The sequence below is a fragment of the Penaeus japonicus genome, unplaced genomic scaffold (genome assembly GCF_977035675.1).
Source record: "Penaeus japonicus unplaced genomic scaffold, GWHDUDI00000001_assembly GWHDUDI00000028, whole genome shotgun sequence".
Lineage (NCBI taxonomy): Eukaryota > Metazoa > Arthropoda > Malacostraca > Decapoda > Penaeidae > Penaeus > Penaeus japonicus.
This window is the reverse complement of record NW_028234430.1, coordinates 22,495,279-22,517,778: the sequence shown is the minus strand read 5'-3', so window position 1 is coordinate 22,517,778 and position 22,500 is coordinate 22,495,279. Positions and strand designations below refer to the sequence as shown.

General features: G+C 35.5%; 4 protein-coding genes across 9 annotated transcripts in view; 1 reads left to right on the top strand and 3 right to left on the bottom strand.

Annotated features, from left to right (window-relative positions):
• scny (ubiquitin specific peptidase 36) overlaps positions 1–1,257 on the bottom strand; it is a 17,966-nt gene extending 16,709 nt beyond the window's left edge. The window contains exons 1-2 of one of the 2 annotated variants that reach the window (XM_043011479.2): positions 1,111–1,242; positions 1–54 (exon numbers count right to left, since the gene is read on the bottom strand). The exon at positions 1–54 is cut by the window's left edge and continues 376 nt beyond it. The gene's annotated coding sequence lies outside the window, so the exon portion shown is untranslated. Of the gene's footprint in view, positions 55–1,110 lie in introns of both variants that reach the window. The other variant, XM_043011478.2, reaches the window with a different exon arrangement.
• A 1,288-nt stretch (positions 1,258–2,545) lies between these two features.
• LOC122250147 (uncharacterized) lies at positions 2,546–5,932 on the top strand. Of its 2 annotated transcripts, none has more exons than XM_043011482.2 (4): positions 2,546–2,740; positions 4,854–5,040; positions 5,330–5,468; positions 5,565–5,932. In XM_043011482.2, exons 1-4 carry the CDS (start codon positions 2,652–2,654, stop codon positions 5,624–5,626), a joined length of 477 nt encoding a protein of 158 aa, XP_042867416.1. In that variant the 5' UTR covers positions 2,546–2,651; the 3' UTR covers positions 5,627–5,932. The 2 variants fall into 2 exon arrangements, with proteins under 2 accessions (XP_042867416.1, XP_086409670.1); XM_086553544.1 differs by having other exon boundaries at positions 2,604–2,763.
• Positions 5,933–6,413: 481 nt separating this feature from the next.
• LOC122250146 (jmjC domain-containing protein 8) lies at positions 6,414–15,495 on the bottom strand. The gene is made up of 8 exons (XM_043011481.2): positions 15,161–15,495; positions 12,900–12,992; positions 11,887–11,935; positions 10,941–11,106; positions 9,471–9,590; positions 9,275–9,329; positions 8,890–9,037; positions 6,414–7,800 (listed from the first exon to the last, which is right to left on the bottom strand). Exons 1-8 carry the CDS (start codon positions 15,277–15,279, stop codon positions 7,717–7,719), a joined length of 834 nt encoding a protein of 277 aa, XP_042867415.1. The 5' UTR covers positions 15,280–15,495; the 3' UTR covers positions 6,414–7,716.
• Positions 15,496–16,946: 1,451 nt separating this feature from the next.
• The window catches only part of mle (dosage compensation regulator mle), a 23,937-nt gene continuing 18,383 nt past the window's right edge, over positions 16,947–22,500 (bottom strand). For all 4 annotated transcript variants that reach the window (XM_086553540.1, XM_043011477.2, XM_086553541.1 and 1 more), the window contains 10 exons: positions 21,785–21,997; positions 21,480–21,654; positions 20,469–20,645; positions 19,859–20,049; positions 19,582–19,743; positions 19,354–19,458; positions 19,141–19,239; positions 18,728–18,874; positions 18,264–18,489; positions 16,947–18,021 (listed from right to left, as the gene is read on the bottom strand). In XM_086553540.1, coding sequence (XP_086409666.1) covers positions 17,723–18,021; positions 18,264–18,489; positions 18,728–18,874; positions 19,141–19,239; positions 19,354–19,458; positions 19,582–19,743; positions 19,859–20,049; positions 20,469–20,645; positions 21,480–21,654; positions 21,785–21,997 — 1,794 coding nt within the window. In that variant the 3' untranslated portion in view covers positions 16,947–17,722. The remainder of the gene's footprint in view (positions 18,022–18,263; positions 18,490–18,727; positions 18,875–19,140; positions 19,240–19,353; positions 19,459–19,581; positions 19,744–19,858; positions 20,050–20,468; positions 20,646–21,479; positions 21,655–21,784; positions 21,998–22,500) is intronic.

Genomic DNA, 22,500 nt, shown 5'->3' with positions numbered 1-22,500 from the left:
CTCGCAGTGCGTTGCTGTACTGTACCTTTGAGGGCAACTTTCACCGACTCTATTCTGAGGGGTGACAAAAAGAGGCTTTTATACTTATTTTAAACTCTCTGACAGGTCCAGATAAATATGTATATAAAATTGCAACTACAAGATTTACATACAAACGTAACTATGTACAACATATATATACAGCAAAAGTCCAAAGGACATAATCCGTCACGTGGGAAATATTCCAATGGCATATCACACAATCAGTCATGAATGGGATAAAATTGCATACAAGTGTAAGTTTCATTAGATAATAATTTTTTTTCCCAATAATTAACACCAAACCTCCCTGATATATTTCATGACCCCAATTACGCAAGCCAATGACATTAATGAAATTTATTTTCAAGAACCAAAAATTCAAAATTTGGGTGAAGATACGGACAGTAGACATCTAAAGTAATCACCAGGTACCATACTCATTGGTATAAGGAGCTTGCAGATTTTCTGAATAATTACTATTGTAACATAACATCACATCTACAAAACCTTCATTTGCTATATAGGAGTACTTATCAATTTTGCAATTTGTCTGTCATTTGGCCATCATTATGATATTTTCACCCTAATTTCACAACAAAATTATCACAATAAATAAAATGTAATGGATAAACCTATAAATAACTCAACATACCAAACCCTTTTGATGTCAACACCACACACACTACTTCAACTATCACCAATTCCTTAATCCCTGTGCTCTACCTCAATTTCAATCCATGACCATCAATACTGCCTCAAAATAAAATAAACATAGTTAAAATAACTAGAAATACCATAACCCACGTGAGGTTAATGGAAACACTCCATGCCACCTGAATCTTCATCAATCCCCTCTGGTAGAAAGCAAATACTCGTTATCCCTTGCACTCTATACTCTACCCAAATATCCCTAGAAACCCATCTATTTAACCCCTAAAGCCCTAACCTCGCGTCTAACACCAACACCTGCTGCCAAAACGTGGGTCAAGACTCGGCCCTTGACAGGATCCATGTTGTATACCCTTTACTCCATACTTCTCCCTCTCAACTCTTATTTCATTCATTTCTCTACCTTTGTGGTCCACTCACCATCAAGAATAGATCCCGGTGTAGAGGAAAAAGGAGCTCGGAGACGAAATTCGAGACGAAAAAGGCAATATTCCTCGTTAATTCCGGTAGCGCAGAGGAAGAGTAAACACACGAGCGGCGCATTGGTGTTTCAGCGACTCAGAGTCTGGCGTTTATACTTTAAATGTCCTATTGCGGGCAAACATTTTTTTTCTTATTTTTTGAAAAAGTGTCATTCATCTTCAGACTTGGAAAAGATGTCTAATTTTTTATTCTTCGAACTGTAACTGATGTTACTGACTATTTTCCGGCCTTAAAGGACGCCTAAATGCCTACAGTTTCAACTTTCTCATGGTCGGTGTGTCGCTGCGAGTGTATTACATAACGACCCAAATGTTATTTGACCTTTCTAGAACAACATCAGCAATCGATATCTTACTCTTATACACTGAATCAAAATTGCATTTCCTCTTAAATCTAATTCATAATCTAAAAAAACAATAAATGTTGTGAACTAATTCTCTCGAACATGCTATTTTTACATGCAATATGATGAGACTCGCAGTTTAGGATCTGGTCTTCCTGAATCCCCTTCTCGATGGTACTCGATTGTTTGACGAAGTTCCCTCCGAAAAACTATTTACAAACCACTTACAAGTAGAATAATACCGAATATTCGCAACGGCTTACTGTATCCTTAACTTAGCCTACCTTAATGAACAACAAAAAGCAGACGAGACCCGCAAATTGCCCAGAGTCGCAACACCGCCTCGATTCAAGAAACAACCTTGAATAATTGCGCTCTAAAATTCCACTTCGAACGCTCAAAGGCCGTCTTCCTACAAGAAGCAGTTTTAGCACAACGTATTCCAATAAAAGGCAGCTTTTAATGACTAACTGGTAAAAAATCAACCCCAAAGCCCGAAGTCCCTCAGTATCAAAACAAATATGAGGAACAAACAGGAAATAAACAGTTTCTTACAGAATTCGTCTGCTATTCCTGTGCACCCAAAAGCCGTGCCGCAGAATATCCATTAAAATCTTGAATTGATGATAGATACAGCTGTATCTCTATCAGGGAAACAGCAAATTATTAGTAAATTGTATATATTCTAAAGATTTTCATGTATTTTTGGTATTGCTGAAGTTATAATCAAAGTGCAGTCAGCACAGGGAATTCCGATTTAAAGCCTGATAATTAAAGACCAATGATTCTGTTATCGCGTTTCTATTCTTGCATTCTTGCCTGTCGAACTGAAAGTTGCAAACGACGTGATGTTAATCATGGCGCCAGTATTCACTTTCCTTCATCCTGCAATCTGTAGAATATAGAAATTTTTGCTGAGCATTTTTTTTTTTCCATTTTCGTTTTCAATATTCGTGAATATTAGTAATAGTTGTTTAGTATTATTGTAAGTTAATTTCGACACCCAGCGTCACAAGAGAATGACGTATTATATGGTAAATATTTAAGAGAAAACGAAGCAGAATTGGGCGCATGGCATCACGGCAGCCTTGACTCGACCTCGTTACAGCAAACAAACAACAAACACCGCAGTGCCATGGCGAACCTCACAAGATTTTCCCGTAGGTTAATTGGCAACGTAAACTATGTCAAATTGGGATGGAATCCCATCGCTTCTTCAGAACGGTTAGTGGCACTGATAAGGAAGGGTACATCTGCTTTAAGAATAATTAAAAATCGTCTATGGTTGCAGGACTTGGATAACGCTAATGGTTTCAGGGAAAAAAATGTTATGATAAAAGTTGATTATGCGGTATTGGTGTTTTGATTTCTTAATTCAAGGTCACTATGGTTAATAACTCCTGAATCGTTTCCGGTTGAGGAAAATAATTATTCAACATTAACCAAAGTTTCTTGAGCTTGGGAATTCATTATTTTTCCTTGTTAATGGTGGTATTCTTATGCCATTATTATTGTTTATTTCCAATGAATTATTGCCATTTTTACATTTGATATTGTCTGTAAGGACACAGAAAAGTCAACAATAATTTCCTGGTGACCTCTACTCAGACACAGGCCAACAAATGTCCTTTTGGCAAGATAGAGCTTATCAAATAAGAAACTAGTCTAAGCTCTCTTGCCAGAATATATGTAGTGAAGATATGTTGGCTTTTCCCAGAATGCAAAACATGCAGGCCATATGTTGCTTGATGCAGTCCTATTCTGGATAATTCTCTTGTATGTTTTATGATTTATTCATGGATTTTATGGCCTTCTGAGTGTTGTGTTATTAAAATTGTTGCAATTTTGTTATAAAATTGGATATGAGCCTAGAATATGCTGATTTTGTATGCCAAATGACATGCATAATAAATTTAGGTGAGCTCCAGTGAAAACATGCATAAACTTTGGCAATATTCCACAGCAAGCCAAAATATGATTGTAATGATTTCAGGTATCATAATATAGAGTTTGACTAATAGATTCCAAAAATATAACTAATTTTTTGTGCAAATTGAATTAGAATTTATAAAAATGATTGTTTAGTGCATTTCAGCATCATATTGTGAGATAGGTCATCCTTTAACCCATTGCGGACGGGGGATAGATTTGCTTGCCCAGTCTCCAGGATGGGTTTTATTTCAGAGCGAGGCAGCTTGAAGCAACATAATTTGAATCTTCAAGCTCTCTTTCAGTCACTCATTATAAAACTAGAGCCAATTTTATGTTTTATTTTTGTTTTATTGTGGTTAGAGACTTATGTGTGCCATATGACAGGCTCTATCAAGGCTACATTTGACTAAAATTGTAGTATCTAATCCATAGCAGCTCATTATTTTCTGTATTCTCAGTGTGATAGAAGTATTGCTGTCTTATAGGAGGATAAAAAGCAACTTTATTTTTTCATAATTTTGTGCTGTCATGAACGAATACGAAACATATAACCACCTGCAATGAAGATAACATGAAGAGGTAGGGAAGAGGAGGGAAACCTGTGCTTGTGACTGTGAGTGCCACAGGAAAATGCATCCCTATTGGCACATGAGCACATTTTAGTCACTGGGTATGGTTTGAGACACCTTCCTCTTCTCATTCTGTCTACACTTCCTTCATTGGTGCTACTTTAGAGCAATAGGTCGTCAACTTACTGGTGTGCCATCACTCTCTAAAGATAGTGCTTACTAGTGACTGTGGATGGGTGCCATTCAAGGCTCTCTCTCCTTCTGGTGTTAGAAGAAAGTGGTGCCATCAAGGTTTTGGATGTTAGGTTTGTTTAATATTATGGTAATTACAGAAATTATGACTGCAATTACCATCATCACTCACTCCTTAGTCATAGCACAATAAAACAGTACAGTAATCCAAATTCCCCGAACATCATGTACATCATGACACCTGTCGTCAGGCCGAAGCTCCTGTGTCATGTATGTCATGACACCCGTCCGCAATGGGTTAAGTGTTTGGAACAATTAGAACAGGTATAGATTTTTTTGTTTAACCCATAATACATAGTCATGATGTAACTAAAAATGTAATTGTTATATGTGCTATTGAATAGCCTTTTCTGTGCAAGATGATGACAACTGGAACATTAAGTTTGGTGATTAGTAATTAATTTAATACATGTTTTCCTTCTGCATCAGGAGCATGAATTAATGCATGAGTACTTGCTATCTTAATAGTACCAATACATCATAACTTTAGAATGATTGTGCAGATGTTAACTCAAACTTTTTCAAGTCATCCTTTTTCATAGTCACAATTTCTGGATTATGATCTCTCCTTTTTGGCTTTGCAGGTTTCATTCTGTGAGTTTTACAGCACAAAAAACAAATAAATCCTTAGGATGGCAAAGTTTGCCTCTGGCAGTGAAGAATAATTACAACTACAGCACAGGAAAAAGTCTTACTCAGCCAGAGATTAAACGAGCAGTTGACAACATATCAGAGAAATTTACAGAAGCTATGGAACTTATGAATGATGCGGTTAGTAGAAGATAATTCCTCTGTATATTTTTGTTCTATATTTTCTGTTCTATAGTGGCATTCTTATATAGTCTAACTGTAAAGACATGCTTGGTATATATGAAGGCTCTTCCTTGAAATTTGAACTTTTTTTTTTTTTTTTTTTTTTTTAAAGGGTACATGTTAAATAGACAACCTGAATGTAGATCCAGCATAGGCCTTTAGTGTGTCTTGATGAAATTATGAAATTTATGAAATACATTACCATCATAATTTAAGAACATTGTATTAAGTTACTCTTTGTATTCAGAGATCATCAGTGGGGACTGTATATTTCTCTGAGGATATGGAAGATACCACAGCACAGGTGCAGGAAACTCTCCAAGATTATAATGCACTAATAGCAAAACTAACAGAAAAACAGAAGAAACAGGTCATACAATCAATAGGTAAGATATATGATTATTTTTTCTTCATACTTATGTATATAATGCCTTATATTGATATTTATGAAAAGTGCAATAATGTTATATATATTTTTTTAGGTCTTAAAATGGAGGAGCTAAAGGCACAGATGTCACTACTTCAAGATTTAGCCAGGGAATAGCACTGGAATCCAGGTGCCTTTGCTGTTGATTTGATGATAGAATAGTTATGTATCTCTGTAAAGAAATATTTATCTCTTATTTTTGATAAGTATTAAATTCATTGTATTTTTCCTCCATGGGATTAAATAGCAAAAGGTCAAGATTGGTTTTTCTTTTCTTTTCTTTTTTTAGCTGATGTTAGTGCCTTTTTTGTATTATTTATATAAACATTAAAGGAAAACATGTACAGCCTTTTCAATATAGGGATGTTATAAATATATATATACATACTGCAAAGCAGACAAATGAAGAATGTTTTTTATAAACTGTGTATCCATTACCCCTACAAGTATATATTACAAAAACATTAGAGTCTGTTCTCATATTGACTAAGTTTCAGCTTGAATTTGAGTACTTACAGGGCTATATTTTAGCTTTAATATTTTTTCTTAATTTTCTAAGATGCATTTAGATTTAACATTAAATACTTTAAGATTAAGCAGTTGACATTTCTTTATAATGTTGATACAGTATTGTTTTTAGTTTTCTGCAAAACTGTATTTTCATAGCAATTTATCTTGAAATTGGTTAAAAAAAAAATCAATTTTTGTATTTTAGAAAATATCATATGGAAGATATGACAAGGGACCTATGTAGCAGTGTTTACAAGACTATACAATATTAGTAGTGTTCTAAAATTTTGGAAATCAATAAATAGTTACCATAATGGGATGTGCTTACCAAAAAAATGTCTATGGCTCACCTTGCATTAGTAGTACTCATTGAATGTTGATGGACAATAACACAAATGTTCAAAATGTTTATTTAGGAACCAATAAATATACAGTAATTGTCAGCAAGAACCTGTAAAATGAATCTGACTAGAAAACATATTGGAATTCCATTATTTAATGGAGTACACTGATATTAACTAAATTAATTAAGACCTCAGAACAATTTCATTATTACCTCAATGAATTCAATGTTTCTGGGGAATAAGCTTTACCATAAGGTGAAATGTGATAAGCAGAACATGAGAATAGGAAAAAATGGCATTATTGGTCCCACTATGTTGCTACCTGGAATGAAATATTGAATGCACCTGTCTTCAAAAGTGCACTGTCTTGTAAAAAATTAAATATCTAAATACTTTGCCAAAATAATTACAGAAATTTAATTTGACTATAAATATTCACCATCACCACATAGCCATCAACAAAAAATACCAAATAAAAGTTTTTTTTTTCACAGCCAGAATATATGCAGATTGGACTTTTTAACCTGTCTCTATTATTCAAATTTATAATTTAATTATTATAAGTATGTGACCTTCAATTTAGCATTGGATTTACCTTAGAAAAATTGCAGATTGTTAAATATGTATGACAAGTAACTGATATACATATAAATACATACAGTATATGTATACCTAAATAATGCTCTTTCTGCCTCCGTAATGGATTTACTCCTGAATGCACATAGTTGTTGGACATAATCTTATGATATTCATAGCCAGTTCTAACTGAGTCATAAAATCTCAGTCATGTTAGAAGATATAATAAGTTAAAATAAATACCAGGAAAACAGTATATTACGACACAAGAAAAAGCATTTACACTCAGTTTCTATGTAAGTACTTTCTAGAAAAGATTTGACTTTACTTTTACTGTAGGTTAGCATAGTCTCTGTTCTAACAATATATAAAAAAAACTCTGTCATAAGTTTGAAGATCATAGCATTGTATGCCATATTATAACACAAGAACTGCAATAAGTCTTAATACATGAGCTGTTAAAAAATATGAAATTCTATATCACACTCTGCTCTGCAAATTTGGCTTATATCACACTGAGCAGGATTCTAAATCCATGCTTTGTATAGTATCCACTGTCAGTATATCAACAATGACTGAGAGGAAACATCAAACAAGCAGTTGCCTGAATTTCATTTAAACTAAATGTCTTTTTTTACAGAATACATGTGGTCTTTCAGTAAGAACTATCAGTAAATGCGTGTCTGCATTTCAAATGCTGTGGGATATAAACTACTTCACATTACTAACACATATACATTAAGCCATCACCATGTTCCATGTCTTTTAGTGTGAAGACTATGGACTGAGGAAGGTTGAAATGAAAACACTGCTGTCAATGTTGAGAGTTGCATGCCACCACTTGTCAGGAAAATATATGACCTGAAAACAACAGTTGCTATTATTATTTACACATGCATATGTAAGGGTTCTTATCAATCATCTTTATATTGTAATATTTTTTTTTTATTTCCTTAACCAACTACAAATACAATACTTGAGGGGCATTCAAAGAGATCCCAGCAAATCATAAATAAAAACTTGGTTACACTTTCACTCCTCTCCTAAAATCAAATAAAATATCTTCCCTCTTAATACTTCATGTTTTCATCCCATTTTGATGAGATTACTTAAAAAGTCATATTCATCAAGTTCAAACCACAGATCAACATGAAATTTCTTGGGTGGAAGACAATAATCATGCTTTGACAAAAACTTATGGAGCCACAGCTGCTTACACATGATTGCCCACTTCATGTCTCATCAAGGAAAAATGAAAAGATGTCTGTCATCAAGGAAAGCCAACATCACTCATGTGATGAAAATGCTGAAAAGTTCAGAAGCTGGTTTGAAATGCTCGGTCATGGATAAATAACCCATTTATTGAAAGACCCCTCTGTGGCAGGCATTTTCAAGGAATTATGTAATTTTCTTATTGCATTTTTTCTTTTGTTGAAATTACAAGCTATTTATGATAAACTCTTATACAAAAGACTAATTACTATCATGATTCTTATAAATATTTAGAATCCTATTTCATGCTATAAGGCTAGAAAATAATAGAGAATATACATAGCCCATCCAGGCTGAAAATCTGAAGATGTAACCCATCTCAGAAGGGTTAAGATATACCATGAAAGCCCAGATCTGGCTCCTTCCGTTCTTTCCTTTTCCCAAACATGAAGAAACACGTCTATTTCATATATTTTGCAATAATCAGTGATGCTAAGGATGCTGCCTTATTCTCAAAACCTTGTTTTTATTGAAATTGTTTAGAAAAGTGGAGACACTGCCTGTAAAAATGTCTTGACTTGGATTTTGTACATGTTGGAAAATAGATTTACCTTTCATATGTACTTCTTGTTTTATTAACATTTACCATACATCTTTTGAATGCCCCTCATACAAACAAATATGAAATGCAGTTCCTAAATATACAATCATATAAATATAAGCATATTAACTACTTACCTCACCAGGTTGAAGTGTACATTCAAACAAATTGGGATCATCTTTTTTGTGTGGGTAATCTTCCATTAACCACTGCAATGTTGTGCGATTTGGATGGAAGTTTGGATTGACACTGGGAGGGTACATAAACCACCTTTTTCTTCCCCACCTACAGAAGAGTGGATGTACCTTTCAATACTATGACTTAAAATTTGTGATGAATTTCTGAAGTAAAGTTTTTCATTTAAAATGCTATCACAGTGATACTAATGTTAACATAAAAAAAATACAATCTATATCAAAATTATTTGAACCCAATAATATCAATTTTATCCAAAAATCTATAAAGCTCAAGCCATAATTCCAGCTAAACAATTCATGCTTCCATTTCAAAGCAAACACTTACATAGTCTCTGCAAACCCTGGCCCGTGGAAATGGAAGGGAACGCCAGTCCCTGGACCTGGAAAGAAAAAGAAACAAATCACTTTTTTTTCCAGACACTGCATCAAAATTTATGAAATGGGAAAGCATCTACATTTATGACAGTGAATCTGAGAAGCTAGAGCAGAAGATTGTTCATTATTCATTTCATAAAACTTACCTGCAAGACCAAAACTCAATGCTGGCAAATGAAGGGGTAGTCTATAAGGTGGTTGTTTATACTGCTCCAAAAGGTCTTGCCATTCTTCATGATTGTTGTCACCAAAGAAGTAAAAAGTCTCTGAAAAAATTCTTTGAAAATACAATCTATTCCATAAAGTCTGTGATACATAAAATTTATGTTGCTTTGCTCTGAGAAGCACACATTTCCTTCTCTTCCATATTTGTATTAAATATCCTTTTCATTTGGGTAATGACTAACAAAAAGAAAATATGAATCCTGACAAGTAAGCCTAGTATTCAAAGGATTCTATGTGACATACTATAATGTTCCTTTTTGCAGTATACATCTGTCATGTTGATTCATTCTAGCCCATTAATCCATTAGCAGCTGATGGCATGATTTGCTGCAAAGGCAGAGTCGATCATAGACGTGGATGGCATCGTGCAAGACATGTAAAATAGCCATCCTACTGCACAGACCTTTTTTTAATACCGCGACCAATGGGTTAAGAGGTTTTCTCACAATAAGAAGTCTTTACAAATAGTGAAACCCTCTTTAACCCATTGCAGACTTAACTGATCGTCAGGAACAGGCAGTCTATGACACTAACAGCACCTGCTAAAAATTAGAGGGACGGAGAAAGTGTTTTCTCCACCCTCTGGGTAGAGCAGACTAGCCAAAACAATATTTTTCCATAAATCAATCATAAAATGAGGGTCTAGGCTGACTTTGGAACCCTGCAGCTCTGGAGCTAGCGCCGTTACAGCCATAATACTTCATGACCGTGTGCGCGCTTCAACTGTGAGCAGATCCCAATGTTACGCATTGACGCCCGTCTTTTAGGCTTATCGGTGCTGTCATGTATGTCATGATACACAATGGGTTAATAAGCTATTCAAGACCCATTGTAAGTTAACTGTAAACTGAAATCAAGTAATTCTATCAAATACATCACAGCCAGAATCTCATTGTATTCTTCCATAAAGTTATAGCCAGAATCTCATTGTATTCTTCCATAAAGTTATTTTTATGTTTAATACTGTTAACCCTTTCCCGATGGGGCACGGCAATAAGTGAAAACCCCTACGCCGGGCCATTGCAATATTGCATTGAAAACGTCACACTGGCATGACGCCCCAGCATCGGGAATTTAGCCATAGGTTAACATGTTGCAGACAGGGCTGTTTTGGCTCCAAATGGTCGAAAAGCCAGGATATTTCAAACATGTAAAGCTATTTGCCCACAGTGGCCACAGCCAAGCGGTACGCATCCGATCACCTGGCAGCTGGCCAGGAGGATAGCTATGAAAAAATATCTCGTCTTCTAGCGTTAATGGGTTAATACCATTGCCTGGATAAAAGTAAAACTAGCATTTTAAGAATATATCTAAGCTTTCCTGAACAAAGTAATTTTGTGAGGTTTATGCATTTTCCTGCTTATATCATAAACACACAAAACATTACATACCATTCCCTAGAGTAGTTAATTTCTGAGGATGGACGTGACGAATGCAGTACTCATTGAAGGTAACATCTCTTTTGTCATAGCTATAGCTGTTGGCTGAGCTTAAACGTACAGTTGTATGCCCATAACCGTCCAGTAATGCTGATCGGCGAGTAAGAGTCCGAAACACCTGAAATTGAGTAGTACATTAACTTAACATTAGAACACCCAAAAAGTATCAGCTTCATCCTAATTCCTGAATTTACACATCAGCATCTCTAAATGTCATAATGATCAACATTGCAAATCTGAAAGCAAAATCAAAAATTCAAACAAGTAGTTTTAACTATAGATGAAAAACATCTTGTTAAACCTATTCCTTTATACTGTGATAAAAGGAGGACACCATGTCCACTAAAACCCAGACTGGAAAGTGCAGTTTTTTTTTTGCTAAAATCTAGGATGGGACATAGCTTGACCATATCAAGTGCAGATATGCAAAAAACATCATATTCTTTCCAGCTTCATTCTCTTAAGTATGCTGAAACTGGCAAGTTACATAAGTCAAGTGCAACTCTTATCAAGAGTGCATTAAGATTTCAGACTTTTAGCAAAAGTGTAGGCTTAATGACATACTTGATCATAAAATGAAAAATCCAAAATAATATATATTCTCTACAATTCAAATAACACTAGATCTCAGCATAAAGTGAACTTCATAATGAATATTAACCAAACCATATGAGAAACATCTTAGGTGCATTTGTCAAACTTTCCAAACTGGGCTAAAATTTGAAGTGTTTAGGATAAACACAAGATAAACAATGGAATCTTACAAATACTGCATAACCATTAGCTTTAGTATGAAAAACAAAGTAAACAATGGAATCTTACAAAATAATGCAAAATAAAAATCTTTAAGATAAAAATAAGAGTAAATGTTGGAATAATGCAAAACGAAAAGCCTTACCTGATTATCTGTTGCTCCCTTGATCACTACTGGCTCAGAGTATGCATATCTAGTAAGAAGATTTTAAATTAATATAATATTCAACTGATAGGATATTTCATTTATAATGCTTTTAGAACAATTTCAAAATATATAGTCTTAATGCTTTACACAACATAACATACAAACATTCATGGGACTAATACTATCTACAAATAATTATTCAACAAACCATTTTTTTAACAGGAATCACTGCATACATTTATTAACCCTCTCTGGACGGGTGGTACACTACGGTACCGCTCATTCAAAGGCCCGGTGGCCGGGTGGCACCATATGGTGCCAGTCATTTAAATGATTTAGGCCTAAGCGTTCGAAAGCCCCGGCGTTGTGACATGCAAGGCTGGAATGCCCCCGTTGTGAGTGGGTTAACCTTGAGTTTCACTAGCTAAATATGACTCTGGAACCCGACTCACATCAGGGATTTTGGCCAGGTCTAGGTGTACTAACTGGGTACTTGGGAAGCCAGACCTAGAGCATTCTTTGCTCACATCCTACACTCATTTCTGTCCAGTGATGGTCTATACTCTAAGATTGTCTTAAAATATTGTTAAATATCACAATGTATTTATAACTTCTTAATATATTTTGAAGCCAGTCTAGACATGTGTAGCCCAGGTTCAGATCACTTTTATATTGCATTTTTCCATTTGTTGAATTACAAGCTATCTACTCCTCAGTTATGATGACCTATTGTAACAAATGCTAATTAGTATCATTTTGCTAATATATCATATATAAGCATAGAAAATATTAGAAAATACACATCTTAACATGCCCACCCAAGTCTGAGCCTCTTAAATATGCCTCATAAGGGGTAACTGCAATGCAACCAATACAGGAGGCTGAGAGCCTGGAAGTGACCCAAGAACCAGAGTTCAATCTGACTAGTTGAATATGTGCTTCAGTTATTGCAATTTTGAAACTGCATGAATTCCTTAGTCCCACAGTGCACAAAAAACTGATAATCTTACTTCTTTATGAAGTCTTCCTGAGTCAGGGATCCATCCTCCACTTGGATATTGCATGGACCAGGTTGAGCAATTCTATCCTTGTCTGTAGTTGTCCTAGAAGAAATATTTGATCACTATTCTCTGTTTATCCGGATGAAAATACACTTTACAGGTTGGTGATGATTAATGAGAGGATAACAAATTGGAGATAATTTGAAAAATTACAGGTTGATGATAATGAACTGAAATGCAATAATATTATTTGTACATGTTACATTCAGCCAATCATCACCAACTTTTCAGGTACATATTCACTTTGTTAAAAAAAATGGAGAATAAGTACTGGTTTTGTCAAATTTATTAAACAAGATTAAGTTCGGTTATGTTTAGCAAGAATAGGTTTAGGTAGAGTATGGAAGGGTAAGGTAGGGTAGAGTAGGGTGAGGTGAGGTGAGGTGAGGTGAGGTGAGGTGAGGTGAGGTGAGGTGAGGTGAGGTGAGGTGAGGTGAGGTGAGGTGAGGTGAGGTGAGGTGAGGTGAGGTGAGGTGAGGTGAGGTGAGGTGAGGTGAGGTGAGGTGAGGTGAGGTGAGGTGAGGTGAGGTTAAGGTAGGGTAGGGTAGGGTAGGTAAAGTTTATATTAGTATGTAAGGTAAGGTATGGTTTAAAGTATATGGTATAAGGTTTACAATATATATCATATGGTATATACAGTAAGGTAACAATGTCACATTAACCATGTCATTTAGATACTAAGGTCACAATAGAGACCTTTTCAAAACACGAGTCATCCAAGGTACATTGGACTAGAAGCCAATCTCAGCAACACCAACTTTTTGCCATGCTTTCAGATAGGAAGGATGTAGAACTTACATATTGATTTGGCATGAAATTTAACTCTTTCCTTTCCATTCCCATTTATAAACTTTCCATTATTAACCCTATCCCAACGGGCCCAGCGATAAGTGGAAGCCCTCTACGCCAGGCCTAAGCAATATTGCATTGGGAACATCACACTGGTGCGTCGCCCCATCATCGGGCATTTAGCCGTGTCACACGGGTGTGACGCACCGTCATCAAAGGGTTAATTTTGCTTTTAGTGTGGAATAATGTGAAGCTATGCACATTTTACATAGACAAATCTAATGCATTGGCAAAAGGACACTAGTGTTTTTATCATAATATTCTGCTTCCTATCTCACCAATTTATTTCCTTATTTGGTTACTTAACCCAGTCCCGACGGGGGAATTCTAGCCTTGAATGTCCAAATGCCGGGGCGTTCGAATTATTAGGCCTAAATCAATTGAATGGCCGGCACAATACTGTGCCGCCCGGCAACTGGGCTTTTGAATGCGCGGTACACATGCTGTACCACCCGTCCTGTGTGGGTTAATGAAAGTTCTTGAATAAGGCCCACTAATGGCACATGCTAGGGTAGGCCTGTGAGACTGACCGTCTTTTGAATCTGACGAGGGATAGCATTTTATTGAACTCTCATTCTTTCAATACCACACACTGGTTCTAAATCCTGTATTGAATTTCAGCAGTCATCTAATTTTCTATTTAACATTTCTAATATGCTATCTATCATTCTCCAGCTTCCTTAACAGGGATGTTCGAGCATTTATGGTCTGTATAATATTTCATTCATTCAGTATCTCCAGTCAATACCCAAAGTGATGTATATTTGTGCAGTGTGTGTCTGTTTTTGGCACAATTTTTTCATATAAAAATAACTGCTACTCCTTTAGTTTGAACATGATTCTCTCCACATTAGCTCATAGTCATGGATTCTAATTTCATGTTTTATGTCTTTATTCAGATGTTTCTGTGAGAACTATCACTGAATATTTGTTAATGTTTTCCATGTCTTCTCGGTAAGTTACTTTTTGTTTGGTTGATTTATATGCTATACAGACATTCCTTTCTATGCATTCATTTTACATTTTGCAGTAATTTTTTTTAGATGCTTGCTCATGCTCATATGCCAATTACATTTTTGTCAAATAAGGAACTAGTCCAAGCTTTATTTTGCCAAATTACATCTTGTAGATGTTTGTTAATCTTTGTGGAAGCATAGAACAGGGAGCCTATATAACCAAATTTACACTTTTTTACTTAGGTAGTATTTAACTGTCAGGGACAAAATCAATCAATTGAATACTTTAAACAATTGCATAAATTCCAGCCTATGAATTAGTCTGCAAAAACTATGGACTATATAGTTATCTACCGTATAACACTTGCAATAACTCCTTTCCTTCACTATCTGTTCACTACATACCAGCCTCCGTCGTCATCCACAGAGTTTGTTTCTACTTCCGCATTAGCCAGTAAACTAATCAACAGAACCAATTGCAACCATAAATAATAGCAAATAATCGAGTTATCCTTCATCTTCATGAAGTTTTCAAACAAGGCGCTTCTGTGTAGTGCAGGCCGGGCCGCGTCACGCCATGGCCTGTAGTTGTGGTTACAGCTGATTGGTGTTTATGTTTATGGCTAGAAACCTTCAAAGAGCACGGGCTTGGGAGAGGGGAGACTTGCAAAACTTTACTCCGTGCTCTTTCGGAAACTTTTAGTCATTAGCCCGGCTATCTGGCAATGGCTGATTGGTGTGGAAGTTTGCCGTGATCTCTTACAGAGAACGAGCATTGGGCAGGAGATAATAAACAAACTCTCGGAAAAGCTACGTCATTTGGACATGTGTTAACAGATGATTGGCGTGTCTCTACCGAGAACCATCAAAGAAAACGACTTGGGGCAGGGGAGACCAAACAAAATTTGGAGTGCGGCCACACGAGCAGCAGACCCTTGCCCTTGCTTATTATAGTGTTAACGGATCTAATACTGCTCAGGTTGCATGTTTTGACCAATAAATAGTATACTTGGCTTGCGTCTACACGAGAAATCAGGCAGGGCTTGTATTGAGGATGTCATTTACACGTAGTCAATCAACATGCCAATTGTTATTCATATTGAACGACAGGCGGCTTTCATTAGGTTAATAAGGGTGACTCATCTATTTTGTTAGCATCTAAAAGTAACTTTAATTTACCCATATAATCATATGACAATATAAATTCCTAAACGTTTGTCTGTGGGATTCCCTAACTTTGATGTCATGAGGCATGCCAGCTCACCATCTACCTTTTAAGGGGACAGGACTTTACTCCAATAAACCCTTTTATCAAAATTATGTCACCCATGATAACCCATGCGGTAACTGTACTAATGTGCATATCAGTGGCTAATATAGAAAATTATCAAAGTAAAGTGGAAGTTAAAGATTGTACTCTAGCATATTCTTTCAGCATAATGCTAATGGGGGATTACGATTCCTAATTGGAAAGCAGCTAAAAATTATTTTCACATGGTACTGATAGACATCAAGGTTCTTTTACTCTATACTAAAGGCGCTTTCCTTCACATAAATGGTGAATAATTTATGTTTACCTCTTTTTCTGCTCCCAATGATGAAATGCATATTTGATCACAAATAAATTAGATACAAGATAGAATAGGATCAATTTCTTATAGTACATAGAAGATGAAAACCTTTACCATATCTGTAACTTACTATCAAAAAGTTGTAATTGCAATATTCAATTATTTTAAATGTGGATTAAAGATACACATCAATATAAAACAATGGCTAAGATCAGAAACAACATTTCACAAAGTCATGCAGTCAAAAAATGTAAATTTACGCAACCACCCAACAGTGTCAAGAGTGGCATTATTTTAGGAAGCATGACATTATTTCAAGATACTTATTATTGAATCAGTCGTCTTTTATATAGCATTATAGATATTAAAGGTCATAATCCAAAAAATACTTGACCATCAGCCATTGAGCAACCTGTAACTCTAATAGCTATATCGATAACCATTATGAGAATTAACCCATTGGTCGCGGTATTAAAAAAAGGTCTGTGCAGTAGGATGACTGTTTTACATGTCTGGCATGGTGCCATCCGCGTCTACGACCGACTCTGCCTTTGCAGCAAATCATGCCATCCGCTGCTAATGGGTTAAAATTATCATTACCAAGGTTAATAAAGATGACAATAATTTTATTTTTTATTTAAATACACTACATAGCATATATTTTATTCACCTGTATATTGTAAGACTAGTTAGGTGCACTAAAATTATAAAGAAATGGAATAAAATAGTTCAGGCAAATAGTTTGTGAAATCTAATTTCAGTTGAACTTCATAAGTGCAATCTAATCATATTTGGGAATGGCATCTTTTGAGAGAAAAAAAACAACACAAGAGCTGCTCCACATATTTCTTTTAACCCATTCGTGCCGGATGACGTGCCGACATGTTTCGTGGTTTTTGCGTCAGACGCCGGTGATGAGACATCTGGGCAAGGCTGGTGCTCGGGGTGAGCAAGCGAGCAGCCGAGGCTCGTGGCTTGTGCTCCCGAGAGTCTCGAGGCGTTAGGCTTACGCGTTCGAAAAGCCCGGCATTACGACCATACAAAGCAGGAATTGCCCTGGAGTGAATGGGTTTACCCAAATCATTGTATATACATACAGTGTACAATAGAGAATAACTATGCCAACTGTCTTTTGCAATTTTAGCATTTGTATTCCAAATTGCATGTTCATTAAACTACACCAAATAAGTTACCATTATTTACTAGCACAATGTTATCCAGATTATTTTCTTTTTAAAGGTTTGTGTAGAGTGGAGCTTATTTTCTTCCTATTATGTCTGTATACATATTTTTTCAATTTTCAAAAACAAATCCATAAGTAAACACTGCAGATGGAAAGAAAGGGAATACTTTTAACTCAAAAAGTCTTCTACCCTGGAAGGAGGGATTAACTACCTTAGTAATTCCCACTCCCCCCTCCATACCCACCCCTTGAACCACCCCCTCCATACCCTCCATATCCTCCTCCTCTAGAGCCACCTCCATACCCACCACCACCACCTCCGTAACCACCACCACCACCACCACCACCAAAGCCACCTCTGTAGCCCCCACCAAACTGATTTCCGTATCCCCCTCTACCTCGCCCACGGTTACCACGGAAGTAACCTCCGCCTCCACGTCCTCCAAAATAGCTGTTGCCTGCCATGCCACTTCTAAATCCTCCATGCTCATCTGGGGGACCTTGGCCACCACCTGCAATAAAATTAAGTCACAAATTATACTATGTTTGTAAATTGCTTTCTCATTTTCTATTCATTAAAAGATGAAAAAATATCAACTTGTAGTTTCTAAAGAAGATAATGTTCTAGAAAACAAAATATAAAACCACATCCCACTCATACCAGTTCACATCTAAGATTACAGAAGTTAGACAATTAAGCTTTGGTCATTATTACGATGCATTACACAGCAAGAATCAAAAAGATTATTATTACCATCATTGCCACCATCAGGTGCATCATCAGGTCTCATCCTTTTGAATGGAGGGGGTCCACCACCAATGCCACCAAATTGTCTTGGAGGTCTTGGAGTGTTGAATGCACCACCACTGCCTGGAAACTGTCGAGGAGGTCTAGGGGTACTAAAGCCTCCCATGCCAATTTGCTCCATATTATGACGACCAGCATTTAGCCTACACAACTGTTTCACACAATTCATTATCTGTGGAGTAGAAAAACTCATTACACATGGGTAAAAGAATAAATAAAGTCAATTAATACTGGAAAAAGGAATAATCGTAAAAGAGTGAAGCCATGTTCCTTCCATGAAAATGAGAATCTAAATTGACATTACCTAAAGTCACTGCAGCAAGTAATTATACTTCCTACACTTAGGATTTATAAATTATATGTCTGGTAGCCTTCACTGAAAATACTGTATAAAGAAAGGTTAACATTACCTGTTCATCTTGATGTCGAGGCTCTGTGATGGCCTCTGGATTTGCTACTCCATTAATAATGAGATCCTCTACACTTGGCCTCAAAGCACAGATCCTTGCAGCAACATCAGGCTCCATGTTCAAGTTAATCCATCCATCCAAACGAACCTGAATGGGAGAAAATATGTATAAGAATCATACAATTCAGCACAAGTGAAAAAAAAACTCTACGGTACAGATATTTCAAGACCATTAATTTGTAGGTGGCAGTTAGGAATCATTGTGTTTCAGATGTGCTGAAACAAATCTCACAGGCTTGATGGAATCAGTTGATATTTTCAATTTCCTAAACTCATTTAGTTTCATAATTAGAACTGCCATAGAAAATACAATATTTCCAATTTATGATGCACATGATGGGTGAAAATACTTACAACGCCTTCAACTGCTTCAACTTTCCGTACTCCGAATAGGATCAAATGAACTGGTGTAACCATTGTCATCTGCTTGCAGGACACAGCCCGGGTTCTTATCTAGTTTGAGAGAGATAAGTCCAGTGTTGTAGTTTCCTATAATTTTGTTAACATTATAATGGAAGGTCTATAACCAATTTCTACATTGAAATGCAAATACTAATTACGTCTCACCTTCTCGCCAAACACAAAGAAGGGTGATGGGAAGAACATTTCTCTGTTGTTGCAGTTGACAGATGACTTGTGAATAAGTGCTGCTTTGGATTCTGTGGTGAGCACCTGGATAGAAAGGAAACCATCATTATTAACAGTGATCATATTTTGAAACCCCAAGTAAAGATCTTTTTATATACAAAATATTGTAATAATATATATATAATAATAATAAAATAAAGTATCTACCTTTCGTTTTTCTTTATGTGCACAGACATTAGGATAGTGACCAAGGGTGAGAAGTGCAACAACCAAGTCCAATTTGGGGTCAGGTCCATAAAAATTGTATGACTGTGGCAGTAAACACTCTTCTGGGAATCCTGCACTCACAAGGAGCTCCTTCAGCTGATTCTGAAATTAAATTAACTTATTTCAAGTGCCTGTTTCAGTCCGTCATTCTATTTACATTTTATTTACTTCTCTGCAATTATTCAATTCAATTTAAAATCGACATGTAGTCACTAACCTTAGCTTCCCATGTAACCCGCAGTGTTGGCATAGAGAGACCCTTGTAGTCACAGAAGCTGATTTCAGCAGCTTCCCCTCCAATCCTGGCCTCTTCCCAGGAAGTGAAAGCACTCAAAGCTGCTATATGATCACTGTACCGATTACCAGCAAAAGCTCTTTGAAACGGACTTAATCTCTTGTGTTCTGGTGCTGTGAGAATCAAATATATATCACATATAACTGGTAACATTCAGTTATTTTTGCATGTACTTATTTTCAATTTCAAAATAATTATAATGGTCTTTTTTCTTACTTTTCCCTTTTGGGTAGGTATAAATCACATTTAGTCAAATATTACATTTTGAATTAACCCATTGGCAGCAGATGGCATGATTTGCTGTCAAGGCAGCATCGGTTGTAAAAGCATATGGCTCTAGGCCATACAACATAAACCCGCCACATGACATACATAATTTATAAAACCACGACTAATGGGTTAACGGTTACTTCAAGGAGAAAACATAAAAGCCTACTGTTATTCTGTATTTATCAAATGTATTACACAATAAATCAACAAACAAAGGACAATCACGAACTTATTAGTTCGTGTTGTGCAATAAAATACTTACGAATAATGAAGATTTCAGGGGAGGTAGAATTGTGTGCTGCAATTGTGCACATGGCATCTCCACAAAAGAATATACAGCCTAAAATAACCATCTTGCCAAGATGTGGTTCTATAGGCAGACGTGCTAAGATTCGACCCAATGGAGTTAACTCATCATTCATATCCATACATTTCATTTCTACAAAAGAAAAGAAAAACATTATCATGGAGGATGTACATTAATTACACAGTCATAAAATAGTACCAATTATTATTAATGGCAAAAACACTCAACCATGTTGATAATATGGCAGAATATCCCACTATACACAAAGCATATTTATTAGTAGATGAAATACAGTAAAATACCATGAGGTAATGTAAAACTGAGGCTGAGGGAGAGGAAGGTGCATGTGGGGATGGGGCTGATATATTGGGTGTGGTTGGAGGAAATGTAAATAAATCATGCAAATAAATCATACATGAAGCAATAAAAGCATATTTGGTCATAGAACACAATGAACTATTTATCTAGAAATACAAATACTAAAAATAGAATTACAAAACATGAGGCAAAATTACTGAATGTTATTTAAGAGGCGTAGTGAGTGTGGCTTGAGGAAATTTTTTCAAACATTACTAGAAATATTGGTAGACACTTCATACATCCTATTCATAACAAAAAAAAAAAAAAAAAAATGTGAAAAAAATCCTGCTAGTTATGTTACCATGATCACAGTGGATAGGACTTTACGGGTAAACCATGTCAACTATATACAATATAGGCTTTTATAACTGCAATAGTGTTCTCCATTTCCTGTATACAAAGATTTAACTGTAGGTAATCTGAGGGTACCTGGAAATATTGCAAGTGCATCACTGTGTTCTCAATTTAGCACTTTCTGTGCTGTTGAATTTGTTGCAGAGTAGGTTTCATCTCCACTCTTATTCTTGTTAACAAATTGCCCACCAATTAACTTATCCATGCTTTCTGTTAAATACCATCTTAAAAAAAATAAAACACAACACACACCTCTGAGCGTTACTTCAGCTTCAATGACAGCATCAATAGGGGGAGCCTGAATGGCCTTGGAGAGGAACTCTCCAATGGAACCAAGTCGGAGCAGCTTGATAGAGAGAGCAACTTCATGGAGAGGAGTACGGAACATCTCTGGTGTCATGTGTTCATCCAGCTTTTTGAATCTTGCCTGCAGAGAACACAACATAATCTTTGAAAATGCTAATTCTTGAAATAAAAAAATATAAGCATAAGTATTACAATAGTTAAAGATAAGTCAAATATCAATTAAAATGCCTGTTCAATCTACCAAAACTAACCCTGCTGCAAAGATGGAAGCATATTCCGGCTCGAACTCGCCCAGCTCGACCCTTTCTCTGCTCTAGGTTGGTGCGTGATGCCCATACGGTTGCATAATTGGTCATATTGTTGTGGGATGTGAACAACTTCATCTTTGCTTTGCAGGAATCTATCACAAACACAACATCATTGATGGTGATCGAGGATTCGGCAATGTTTGTGGCAAGAATAATCTGAAATAGCAAAATTTGGATGATGTTAAAATAATTAGCAAAATGCATCAATGAAAAAAATGAAACCTTTTCTTATAATATTGTAAATACAAAATAAAAATGGCTCATTTATAAACAATGAAATTTATAACAGATGAACATGTATATATATATATAATATATATATATATATATATATATATATATATATATATATATATATATATATATATTTTTTTTTTTTTTTTTTTTTTTTTTTTTTAATATAAATTTTAAAATATCTACATATTCATACATAAATCTATATATAAATTTATTTAAGAATATACAAATTTATATAAAGATATATGTATGAATATACAAATTTATATTTAGATATATGTATGAATATATATCTATATATAAATTTGTATATTCATACATATATATAAATTTATATATATGTATGTATATTTATATGTTCATATATATTCAAATTCATGTATTTACATATATTTAAATCTACACACTTATAAATATTCAAC

What these genes read in the sequence shown, in the direction of transcription:
- LOC122250147 (XM_043011482.2), top strand. Translation starts at nt 2,652, where the DNA reads ATGGCGAACCTCACAAGATTTTCCCGTAGGTTAATTGGCAACGTAAAC. An exon ending in TGGAACTTATGAATGATGCG is followed by an intron (nt 5,041 to 5,329) that starts GTTAGTAGAAGA and finishes CTTTGTATTCAG; the next exon opens with AGATCATCAGTGGGGACTGT. An exon ending in ACAGGTCATACAATCAATAG is followed by an intron (nt 5,469 to 5,564) that starts GTAAGATATATG and finishes ATATTTTTTTAG; the next exon opens with GTCTTAAAATGGAGGAGCTA.
- LOC122250146 (XM_043011481.2), bottom strand. Translation starts at nt 15,279, where the DNA reads ATGAAGATGAAGGATAACTCGATTATTTGCTATTATTTATGGTTGCAA. An exon ending in AGGGAGCAACAGATAATCAG is followed by an intron (nt 11,107 to 11,886) that starts GTAAGGCTTTTC and finishes ACTCAATTTCAG; the next exon opens with GTGTTTCGGACTCTTACTCG. An exon ending in ATTGAGTTTTGGTCTTGCAG is followed by an intron (nt 9,330 to 9,470) that starts GTAAGTTTTATG and finishes TTTTCTTTCCAG; the next exon opens with GTCCAGGGACTGGCGTTCCC.